The following is a 12,755-nucleotide window of genomic DNA, read 5'->3' as shown; positions in this document are numbered from 1 at the left end:
TAAATATTTCATTACTATACCTGTCTCAGTAATATGTATTTTATGTACGTCACTGTATCACCAGTAAAGGGTTTTTATATGAAAAAAAATATTTTGCAACACTATTTTTTTTTTGGGGGCATAGAATTTACTAGAAAAAATATTGAACACCAATATGTCCCAGGAACCGCATCTTTTTTTGGGGGAAATATAGTAGGGAGCGTAAAGGAAAATGGATACATTACAAATGAGCACAGGAATATAAATTAAAGCGGAGACAGCTATGTTTCAGCCAGAGATCTGGAGAACGCTGGTAGAAGAGAATGTTCAGCCCCGGTGGTCAGGGACGACCCCTGAGAGGAACGCACTTTAAGCAGAGACCTGAGCGAGGAGAAGAGATTAGTGTACAAAGGGAAGATGCTGAGCCAAGTGGGAAAGAAGCACAGGGCCATGTGTGGCAAACAGCGCGTAGTCGGGTATTCCTTATTATTTGTTCAGTCCCCTCACATATCTCTCTCGGGAAATTAATTAATTTGCATTTCACGTAATTGTTAAGTAATATCTTGCTTCTGCCATTTTGTGGCTCTCAGTTTTACTGTGTGTTTCTTCCTCTCGTAATCTTCTTTATAGTGCTTGGGTTATTTTATTTTATTTTATTTTTTTTCTAGGAGGGTGTTTTGCTTACTTGCTTCTTATTTTTTGGTCTGTTGCTGGTTTGTGCTTTGTGGTTACAGTGGAACTTAAGAAAAAAAAACACACACACATTTTGAAATGAGAGTGGCTTAAACACTGATCATAAAACTGGCCAAGAAACAAAAGGATGAGAGTGAGGACGGAGAAAACCATGACATTTATATTCATCCTTCCCCATATTGTGAGTTTTGATGTCCCATCACACTTTTTGTTTTGTTGTTTTTGTTTTTTTGAGACAGGGTGTCTCTGTGTAGCTCTGGCTGCTCTGAACTCACTTTGTAAACTACGCTGGCCTTGAACTCACAGGGGTCTACCTGCCTCTGTCTCCCTAGTGCTGGGATTACAGGCTCTTCTGAGTTTGTGTAGTTTCTCTTATTAATGAGTTCTAAACGTCCAGTTCTTTCTTGATGGTTAGTACCTTTTTATTCATTTAAAGAACTCGGTCTTTTTTTTTTTTTTTCCTTTTGCGAGGACATGTCAGGTGGTGATAATTTTTTTCAGCTTTTGTTTGTCTGAGGATACTTCTTTTTCTGAACCATAGCTTTGCTGGGTACTTTATCCTTTATTGATAGTTTCTTTTCCTCTTGCACAGTGGCTCCTACCTATCCTAAGGCTTTAGAACCTTTTTTCAGCTCCTCATGTTGTAGTGACCCACAATCATAAAATTATTCCACTGCTACTTCATAACCGTGATTTTGCTGATGTTATGAATCATAATGTAAATATTTGATATGTGACATCTGTGGGGGTCATGGCCCACAGGTTGAAAAACTTTATCTAGCATGTGTGATGACCTCATCCTACTACTCCCTTATGGCCTATGAGGTTTCTACTGAAAGCAGGTAACTGTAACATGTGTGGGCATATACGTATGTGTGTGCATATGTGTCTATGTGCATTATGTACATACATGTGTTTGTGTGTATGTTACTTTCCTGCTTTCTCAAGAACCTCTTTTTTATTTAACCTCTGGGAATTGATTATGTTATGATTTGAGATAGTTTTCATTGAGTTAAATCAATCATGTTGACCCTGGGAACCAATTATGATGACATTGACCTTCATGTACCACTATTTCAGTTTCTTTTCAATTGTAGGATTTTAGGATTGGGCAGTTTTTTATGTTTTTTTTATTATTATTGTCTATGTGAGTATGCTTTTTTCTTTCTGAAACACACTACAGACTCTTGAATGCCGCACCCCAAGTATTTATTCTTCTAATGCTGTCCCAAAGTTGCTGTGAACTTTTCTGCTCTATTTATTTATTTATTCATTTCTTTATTTATTTTTCCTTTCTAAAAAATTAATTTATTTCAGTTCAAGGGCTACTTGTGTTGGTGTTTAAGTTACTGCAGTTCTCTTAGGTTTCTCCGATAAAATACTGAGTTGTTTCTCTATGTTTCCTTGAAGTTTGTTCAATTTTTTAAAGGGTTTATGACAATCCCCTGGCTGTGTGTAGATTGATTGCTATAGGGTCAGTAATTGGCACTTCCTTTCGTCCATTATTGTCAGTTGAAGATGCGGCTTTGTTTTTGCTTGTCTCGGGAATTCTAGGCAGCTGCTCTGTGGCGTCAGCTACTTCAGCAGCAGATGAAAAGCCAAGTTCAGTGTTGCCCCAAGTCCGCACTGGAGCACTGCCATTGTTTCAATATTGTGGGGTGCCTGAGGGCCCTATTTCTTATAAATCCCTGGTTACATGCTATCAGGCAGCTGTTCCTATAAATCTCTCTAGGGTTGGGGTGAGCCCAGATAACTCATCCACAGTTACCGATATGTGGTCAGAAGCCACGGGATTCTTGTCTCTTCCTGGATCTCCCGGTGAAGGCACTTTTCATAAGCTCCCATGAGTCGTCAATGCTTCCATACTGTTGCATCCAAAGTCCACACTCTGGGCTCAGCTCAGTGCAACCTGGAGCCAAAGCCCATGGTACTGCAGCCCGCGGCTGGTGTAGCCTCACCTTGCAAACCCTTCCAGCTACCCAGAGGTAGTGTCCAGACTATGGATGTATTCCACTGGGGCCTCGGGTCTGGTAGCAGGACAGGTCCAGAAGTAGCCCTTGGTCCTGGTGTAGAAACTTGAGATCTGATAGGCATTGTGTTGGGTCTTACCAGGTGGGCAGAATTCTACTATAGTCTTGCGCTCACCTCTCTCCTTCCTTTGCAGTAGACAGAGCACTTCTCCACGCTGTGCTCCATTAAAAATTAACACATATACCGAATTGTCTCTCCCCTGAGCAGGAGGAGTCTCTCAGTGTACTTCCTGAAGTTAAGGCCATAGCCTGGAAACATTGTTTCTTTCTGCATTCTTCAATGCTAACTTTCTTACTATACTAAAACCCATGACAACGTCTCTCACTTAGTTTCCGCAGCTCTTGCAAAGACATGAAAAACTGTTCAATGTTTCTGAGCGAGACACTATTTGCTAACACTTTGCTCTTCCTCTGTGTGGAAGGCAGCAGTAAGATGCTTGGCAAATGCAGCCTGTTTCAAGCATGTTAGAAAGACAGTCTAATTAAGCATAAATAATAAGTAATCCTGTGATACAGACTGACAGTTTTTAAAGGCTGTGAACTATTACAGAACACAGTTAATGAATTGTCTCAGTATTGTATAGTTATTCATTATTTTTTTTTGAAAAATACCATTCACTCTGGTTGTTTCTTTTCTGAAAACATGAATTTGCATATTTTAGATGATTATTCCCTAAGAACTTGTTAATATTGTTGCTGTTTCTGTTCTTAAGCACAACAATGATATAATGGGATGTCATGTCTGTAATTACTTTTATTTGAGGGGGTGTTACATTTTAAATAAGTTTTAAATAATTTTAAATAAGTTTTAAAGACCCAGTTTAGAAATATTTCTATCTAATTTTAATTAAATACAACTTATTTAAAAAACATCCTGCTCTGGTGTTTGAATCCCTTAATAACAACCTTAAGAGTAAGAACTACAGACTTTTTTTTTTTTTTTTTTATAAAGTAACAGTTTTCTGTTGTGGAATTACAATGTGTTACACTCAGAGGAGAACACCTGCTTTCAGAGAAACAAATAATCCCACCTGCTCCCTCCCTTTCCCCACTACAGAAAGAATCCTAAGTTGCTTTACTCGCTGGGTTTTACATCATTTATATCCAACAGTGTTTGGCTCAGATACTGCAAAGGGAAATAGCTCATATTTTCTTGCAAGAAATGTTTTTTTTCCTTTTTCAAATGAATGGAAAATGACAGATGGAAGTGATCTCTGCTGATCACATGTATTAACGAGAAGCTTCTAGAATTCCTGCAGTTGCTGCGTGGTGTTTACTGAAAATCAGAGTACAGCACCACCCCTTTGTCAGCGGGACTTCCCGCTAGTAAGAAAGTGATGGGGAGGAGTTAATGTAGCATGAAACAGTGGATGCATGTTCAGCTGGGGTTTGAACCCAGTGACTTTCACAGACTCCCCCACAGTAGATCCTTATGCGCAGACCGACAGGACCCAGGGAGAAGGGAGCTGGTACACTCAAGGTTCAGCCTTAAGCAGCACTCGTTTTCACTTGCAGTCCCCTGTAGATGACCCACAACGGTCGCAGGCTGCCTTCGCTCTGAAAATGATGGGCTCAAAGCATTTCTACTTCTTTCTGTACTGACACGGGCTTAACGACTCCAAGCTCTCTGACAGTTTTATTTCAGCTTTGAGTTTCGTCCCTACTCATCTACACAAAGTTCTAAAAATAGAGCACTTTAATCTGTCTCCACTCCCCCCCCCCAGCATTTCTGATGTTCTGTCAAAAATATTTATAACCAAAGAAGTACTCCAAAAGCTGGAAGGAGTGAGCTGTGAGAGGAGCAGGCATTTCTAAGCGAGATTGTCAAGCCCCGGCAAATTATGACTTGATAAGGCTTTTCTTGAGAGGGTGAGGCTAGACAAAAAAAAAAAAAAAAAAAAAAAGGCTAGAAATGCTGATGGCTGCGGAGATGGCCTGGTGGGTAAGGTGCTTGTTACATAACCTGGTCACCCGAGTTTTATCCCCAGAGCCAACGGAAAAGTGAAAGGAAGAGATGTAGCGGTACAAAGTTGTTCTTTGATCTCTACACACACAGGGACACACATGCACACACGTGCGCACACACACACACATATGCACGCACACACAGACACTAATAATGATAATATGCAAGTAAAATAGGGCCAGAAATTTTAGCAAATGTATAACTTTATGTCGCGTTCATGGAGCTTTTATGTTGTTTGGCATGCTAATGTTCACGGAGTTCACGACTGTTGTTCTATGGTCACCTTTCTAGAGAGTATGCCAAGGCCAAGCAGTGCAGTCAGGGGTTCCTTCCCATGTGTTTCCCTCTGGAAGTTAATGAAGATACTTCTGTAACGTTCGCTACTGACACGGTCAGCTTATGATTTCTTTTGAACTTGGAACGTCTGTCTCAAGTTTGATCATTTCTTCTCGTTTCAGCTCTTCTTTATGCAACTATTTTTGGAAACGTCACCACAATTTTCCAGCAAATGTATGCCAACACCAACCGTTACCACGAGATGCTGAACAATGTTCGAGATTTCCTGAAACTGTATCAGGTTCCGAAAGGCCTTAGTGAACGCGTCATGGATTACATCGTCTCAACGTGGTCAATGTCAAAGGGCATCGACACGGAGAAGGTATAGTTGTTGATTGTTATTATTACTATTTACTATTAATCTCATGCTTAGCAAGATATTTAGATATATTACATTTCCCTTTTTGCAATTGCCTTATAGTTGCTATAGTTTCTGTAAGTGACATTTCAGTCAGTCACATTTATTGATGCTTAGACAGTGCAGAGCACCCAACCATTAACAATCAATTAGCACCAGTCATAATAGTCAACCGAGAAAACTCAGTTTCTGAAAACAGCCCATTACTCCATTTCCCCCACGATACTCTCATTACTACTTAGTAATTTTCTGTTAAATTCTCTGAGCAGTCTCCTATGAGATCTTATTCTTAATTTTTCCTTCGACTTTCTGTCCATTTAAAAATTACAAGGGGCTCATGAGATGGCTCAGCAGCTGAGAGAGCTTGCTGCCCTTGCTAACGACTGGAATTATGTTCCTAGTACCTATGTCTGGCAGCCCACAGCCTCCTGTAACCCCTGCTCCAGGAGATCAGACACCCCCTTCTGGCCTCTGTGGGTACCTGCACACACACACACACACACACAGACACATACACACACACGCAAAGAGAGAGGGGGGAGAGACATTTTTAAAGTATATTTTTAAAAAAGAAAAATAGAAAGAAACTCCCCTGTTATAAGTGAAAAATCTGTATTATCTTCTAGGGTATCTTCCTTTTAAACTCCTCTCTATCACATGTATTATAAAGTAATTTTTAATTCTTAATCTTCCCTTGGTTTTTCATACAAGTAGTAGAGACATACCTCTTTTCCAGTTATTCCCATGTTTCATTTCTTGTTTTTTTTTTTTAATTTATTTTTGTGAGAGCTGCTTTTTAAAATTTTTTCCCACCTATCTTATATTTGGGGCAAAGACTGACCCAAAATTCTCTAATAAAATTCTCCAATAAATCAAAGTCTCCTCACTTTTGTATACCACCCGATTTATATCAAATGTAAGGGGCGGCAGCCAGAGCTGGCGCACAGTGAGTGAAAGCCAGTCCTGAGTTATTGGAATTGGAGAGCATCACTGGACACTGTTCTTTGTAGAACACTTGCTTTTGACAGCTGACAGTCAAATTCCAAAACACCTTTCTTGCCATTTCTAGGTGATATGTATTTTTGACTTGCTTGTGTGTGTGTGTGTCTGTGTGTGCGTGTGTGTGTGTAAGAACTCATGAGTGATCAAACTAGATGTTTATACACTGGAACTTCAAACCGCAGCAAGCGAGTTTCAAGCCAGAGCAGGCATGGGAAGACCCAGATGACTGAGAGCAGGTGTGAAGTGTGACTGGAAATTGGAAGGGAAGGTGCAGGTGATGTTCGAGGTAGTTCCATGGAGGCGTTCTGAGAGAAGAGAGACAGGCTCCTTCTTCAGTATTCCACAATCCGCAGCAGACATTTCCCAGTTAAATGACCACAGAAGAAAAAGCAATGAAAGCACATCTCTTCGCGATTTGATTAAGACCCACCAATATGTGGTTAGTGGGAAAACATTCAAGGAACATTTGTCACAGTGACAAAAAGGCAAAATCACAAATGCCGTTAAGGGTGTTGAAGAAAAGGAACTTTTTTTGTTTTTTTCCACGATTGGAATGGAAATTAGTGCAGCTGCTGTTGAGCACAGGATGTTCCTTCAAAAGGCTTAAAGTGAATCTACCACAGGATCTATCTATCCTACTTCTGGGCAGCTGCGAAAGGAAAGCAGACCACTGTACAAAAGAGATATTCACACTCTCGTGTTTACTGTTGCACTAGTCACAACAGTCAAGATAAAGCAAACGTTTAAAGAAAAAAAATGAAAGCCTGTCATGAATAACAAAACAGATGGGGCCGGAGAAGATTGTTTTATATGGGATTAGACCTAGAAGGACAAGTAACTCGTGTTCTGTCTCATTCAGAGAACTTTAAGGAGCCGAGTTGAGTGTAGAATGGTGGTAACCACAGGATGGGATGGGAGAAGAGGGAAGAGGGAAGAGGGAAGAGGGAAGAGGGAAGAGAGAAGGAAGTTGGGTAAAGGTACTCAATTACACTCAGAGTTGTTTCTGAGCGCTGGGAAAAGCAGATTTAAGTTGATGTGACAAATATAAAAGCTTTGCTGTGCATGAAACATGCCATGACTATTGATTCCTTTCAGCCTATTAGGGAAATCCCCACTCAGATCAGATCAGATGCGAGTTAGCTACGGTGACAGTATACATGATGAGAAGAAGATGCATGCCAGATTCGGGCCTACAGAAGGGGTGTGGGGATTCCCCATAATTCCTTCCTCGGAGAGACTGAATTTTAAAACGCTTCCTAAGCTACATGCCAACAAGCTTCCTAAGCTACCCAAACAAGAAGAAAACAGAAATTTGTATCCATTTCCTTGATTTAAGTCTCTTCTTGCCTCTGTGGAGCTCCCCCACCCCACTAACACACACACACACACACACACACACGAGAGAGAGAGAGGGAGACAGAAAGAGAGAGGCAGAGAGAGAGACACAGAAAGAGACCCACATATACACATTAATGAAAAAATAAGTTAAGGAAAAATTGAAACATTTGAGTAGAAATGAAGCATCACTGCAAAAGTGCAAAATCAATTTTTATAATTTGTAAAGTATTTTTATAAATCAGTCATATTAGAATGTTTTAACAACTAAGTGAGCCAAAGTCATAGTTAAGGTTATTTAGACATTAAAAAAAATAGTCACAAGGCATTATGCTGTTTTAGTGAATCAGTGGTTGTAGCTTCTGCTACAATAACTATGACTTCACTAGCATTGGGTATTAGCTAGGTTTCTAATACCAGACATGGTTTTACCCTTGGTGAGTGAGTCTTAAGTCCAATTAGAGGGCTGTTGGTTACCACTAAGATATCTAAACCACTATTGTACCATTACAGTTATTGTTTTGGGCTGATTATTGATGTAGTATGTAGGTGTCATAGCTGGTAGGACTGCTGGTTGCCTACCCACTTTGGAAGCTTACATGGCACCTTCTGGTACCAAGAAAGCCAATCCTCAGAGAACGAGCATTCAGGTTGCCCACATGACTGCCCACGTGAACTAACAATGATCACACCAAGGAACATGCTAAACCACACAGGAAAAAGCCCAGAAGGCCTCAACCCTACACAGAGAAATGTAGGCAACTAAGAAAAGCTAGGAGCTGAAGAAGCGCTCTTCCCCAAAGTAGGCAAACCAAACAATCAGCCCTAAAAAGATAAATACATACAAGTAACATTATATGTACTGAACAGGTAATATTTATGAATATATATGTATACAATTAGTGAATTGGGAAGAAGAGCAGGGAAAGGTACATTAGAGGGTTTGGGTGGAGGAAAGGGAAAGGAGAAATGTTGTTATTAAATTATAATTTCAAAAAATATAATCTCAAAATTATATCACTAGTAAACACTACACAAAGCTTACTTTCACCTATAACAGAATAAAAATCAAGTCATTAAGAAGCCGTTTTTAGATAGATACAGAAATGCCCAGTCTTAGCAAAGACTGCATTGCCTGGCTCTGCTGTGCAATTCTGCAAATTGTGGAAGAAATGGGTTTAACATTTTCTAAAGTATCAGAGCTGGCACTAGAGCTCAGTCCTTGAGGCCTTCTATTTTCTGTCTTTATTCATTGCAGTGATACAAGCCTTTGTCATGACTTCAAAAACATGCTAACAACACGTGAGTGTCCCAACTAATCTCAGACCTGTTTCCTCAACTATATATTGCTCTCTGCTTTTCAGGTCCAATGAATCTGTCAAAAAATTAGGTTCTTTTTAAATTTTTTATTATTTAATTATTTTTATTTTTATTAATTACAGTTTATTCACTTTGTATCTCCCCTGTATCTCCCTCTTCCCCACCCATGTCCCTCTCCCAGTCCACTGAAAAGGGAGGCCCTCCACCCCTTCCCTCTGCACTTAGTCTATCAGGTCTCATCAGGAGTGGCTGCATTGTCTTCTTCTGTGGCCTGGTAAGGCTGCTCCCCCCTCGGGGGAGGTAATCAAAGAGCAGGCCAATAAGTTCATGTCAGAGATAGTCCCTGTCCCCATTACTATGGAGGCCACTTGGATACTGAACTGCCATAGGCTACCTCTGTGCAGGGGTTCCAAGCCATCTCCATGAGTGGTCCTTGGCTGGAGTATCAGTTTCAGAAAAGACCCCTGTGCCCAGACTTTTAGGATCTGTTGTCCTTGTGGGGCTCCTGTCCTCTCCATGTCTTACTCTCTCCCACTTCTTTCATAAGATTTTCTGCACTCTGCCCAAAGGTTGGCTATGACCCTAACCAAGCAAATCAAAGACTTGTATAAAAAAATTTTCAAGTCTCTGAAGAAAGAATTAGAAGAAGATGTCAGAAGATGGAAAGATCTCCCATGCTCATGGCTTGGCAGGATTAACACAGTAAAAATGGCCATCTTACCTAAAGCAATCTACAGATTTAATGCAATTCCCATCAAATTACCAACACAATTCTTTACAGACCTTTAAAGAAAACTTCTCAACTTCATATGGAATAACAAGATATCCAGAATTGTTAAAACACTACTCTACACTAAAAGATCTTCTGGAGGTATCTCCATCCCTGATCTCAAGCTGTACTATAAAGCAATGGATATAAAAACTGCATGGTACTGGCATAGAAACAGAATGGTGGATCAATGGAATCAGATAGAAGACCCAAAACTTAGGTTCTTAGTTATCTTTTAGAAATACATTTTACTGACATTCCCCAGTTTACCTAGTGGAAACTAAACTTTCAGATTCTTAGGATAAAATTCCACACATTTGAACCCTCATTACACCCTTACCTAACTTCAGTTCCCATCACCTCCATTGTCACCAGTGAATCTAAGCCATCATCTTGCCCCATAAGAGTTGGTGCGCCAGTTAACTGCTCTGTGCTCCTAAGAGAATGTTCTCAGCAGAGAAGCAAAGGACCCGTGGGGCTTTTCTATCTGTTTATCTTTAACCTTTTTAATGTATGTTAACCTCTGCTACAAGCACTTACAGTGTAGTTGATTGAAATTATGAAAATACAGTTGTGGGGTGATAAAATGAAAGGTGTGTAACAGTAATTATATCAATGGATATACTCAGGGTACATCCATAGTAAAGAGTACAAGAATTTTTAATAATTACTCTCTTTGATTCAATGTTTTGTTCCTATATTGCTTGGTAAGTGAAGTTTGTTGTCTTAACATAGGTGTCTTACTGCATAGTTCGCCTATGTTTTCTTGAAAATATTTTTATTCATAGATATTATTAGAAAATTTATAAATGTACATACCAAAACGAGGAAAATAAATGAAGCCTGGTCTCTTTTTTAATGTCTCTTTCTGTGTTAGCTCTAAAGCATCTATTTTTTTCAGCCCTATGTACAATGGAATTTAATGATGCATTACAGCTAATTAGAGGGAAAACTTTGCTCCAATTATTATGATTTCCTTCTAGCTTCTCCACATATTTAGTTTTATAGATTTTTGAATTCAACACTAATACACAAGCAAATTAATCACAGTGATTTAACTCAGTCTTAACCAGCTTCTGTTGAGTACAATCACGGGTTAAATCCATACTCATGTGGGGATTAGGACTTTTTTTTTTTTTTTATCATGGAAGCTTGTTTTAGGTGATTTCTTTTTGGCATGGGGCAGCACCTAGATTAATTTTATCTACTAGACAATACTTTATTGACTATCAACCACTACAGGTGCTCTGTATTTACTGACTTAATAACAAAATCCGTCTTCTGCTCTTTGCCACTGGCTAACATTCTGTATTTAAAAGACTGAGAAATGGGTGGAATGAGAGAGGATTTAAAATGAAAGAAGATTATGAAGGGAAATAGAAGGGATGATGATTAAAGCTCATAAAATGTATCCTGACATTTGAAATAACTTTTCAGGAAAATAACTCAAATGAAATAAATGGGTTGGGACTGTATTTTCAGTCTGGGGGAACTACAAAAACCTATAATTCGTATAAAGTTTTATAGACCAGATACTTCTCACTACCCTAGTGCCTGCAGTCTCCTTTACAGGTTAAAACCCAAACCCTCATGATTTTTATTTACAATTCTTACGACCTTTTCCATCCATAAACTAATCCTATTTACCAGTATGAATTCTCAGACCACACATTGTATATTACAGTCATTGCATCTCTCCATGTGTATATGTAGACCAGAGAATGACTCCAGAGGATTAAAGAGAGCACAGCAGAGTCCAAGGGAATTCAAAGAGGTCTTAAATGGTTGCCTATGCAGAGGCTGGTGCAGATGAAAAGACAGATGCCAGGAATGTAAGGTCATAGGGTTGAACTTAGCATCTGCCTAGAGTATTGCTTCAGAAATTAGATGCAGAACCAGATCTAGCTGGTCTAATGGATATACTTCTGGATGGCAATTTCAGCAGCCTTGTCAGCAATAGGGAAGACACAGTGCTGGATCTCCTGGAACATTCTGGAGTCTCTTACTCTCGGTTGCATGATGCTTTCCTGAGATGGTCAGGTGACAGGTTCATAGGGGCTGTCATGATTTCAGTGTTACATATCAGACATGGCTCTGCCTGAAGATTCAGTAGACGTATTTTTGTCTTCGGTTTACAAGGGGTAACAGTCACCCCAATACAGTTCGTATCAATCACATCACAGAACAACTGTTGCAATCACCTTTCAACCAGATATTTCAAAGAAATAACAACAAAGGGCAGCCCACTTACTTAAAGCTGAACAAGGTGGTTTACAATTCAGATCATATTGCTATCTGAAAGACAGGTAAAGGAAACATAAATATTTTATCTGGCTAAGAGAATACTTGGGGAGAGGGGTGGAAAGTAGCTCGAAGAACTGAATTTATTTGAAGAAAAGATCATGCTGCTTCAGAAGGAGATTCATTTCTACAAGTAGGGGTTTTGGGTCAGTAGTTTTCAACCTTCCTAATGCTGCGACCCTTTAATACCCTCCTGCTGTGGTGACTCCCACCCACAAAATTATTTTTATTACTACATCATAACTGTAATTTTGCTACTGGTATGAATAGCAATGTAAATATCTTTATTTTCTGATATTCTTAGGCCATGCCTGTGCAACCCACAGGTTGAGAACCACTGATTTAGGTAGACTCAAGTAGATTGAAAACCTAAAGGACTCTCGGGCCCCACACACTACTCTTGCTGTCTCTCTGCTCTCCAGTCTTTGTGATTGCTTTTGAATAAATTTAGATGGTGACATACGGGCATAGAGCAGAAGAAAGGCTGCATGTTACAGAATGACAGAAGGCACTCCCAAGGGGGAGAGAAAGGTCACTGTGTAGGCACATACCCTCATGTATGAGACTGGATAATGGCAGAAAGCCTCCAGCTAGATAGTACTCTTGTATTTTTCCTGGAAGTTCAGAGAGTCATGTTTCTACCGAGGGACTCAGATGCCATTATTT

At 39.6% G+C, this 12,755-nt stretch overlaps 1 protein-coding gene across 1 annotated transcript in view; it reads left to right on the top strand.

Moving 5' to 3' along the window:
* Kcnh5 (potassium voltage-gated channel subfamily H member 5) overlaps positions 1-12,755 on the top strand; it is a 302,177-nt gene that overhangs the window by 178,677 nt on the left and 110,745 nt on the right. The window contains exon 8 of the mRNA XM_060387658.1: positions 5,127-5,326. Coding sequence (XP_060243641.1) covers positions 5,127-5,326 — 200 coding nt within the window. The remainder of the gene's footprint in view (positions 1-5,126; positions 5,327-12,755) is intronic.

Source organism: Meriones unguiculatus, chromosome 7, assembly GCF_030254825.1.
Source record: "Meriones unguiculatus strain TT.TT164.6M chromosome 7, Bangor_MerUng_6.1, whole genome shotgun sequence".
Lineage (NCBI taxonomy): Eukaryota > Metazoa > Chordata > Mammalia > Rodentia > Muridae > Meriones > Meriones unguiculatus.
The sequence above is the reverse complement of the archived record's forward strand: the minus strand, read 5'-3'. Positions and strand labels throughout refer to the sequence as shown.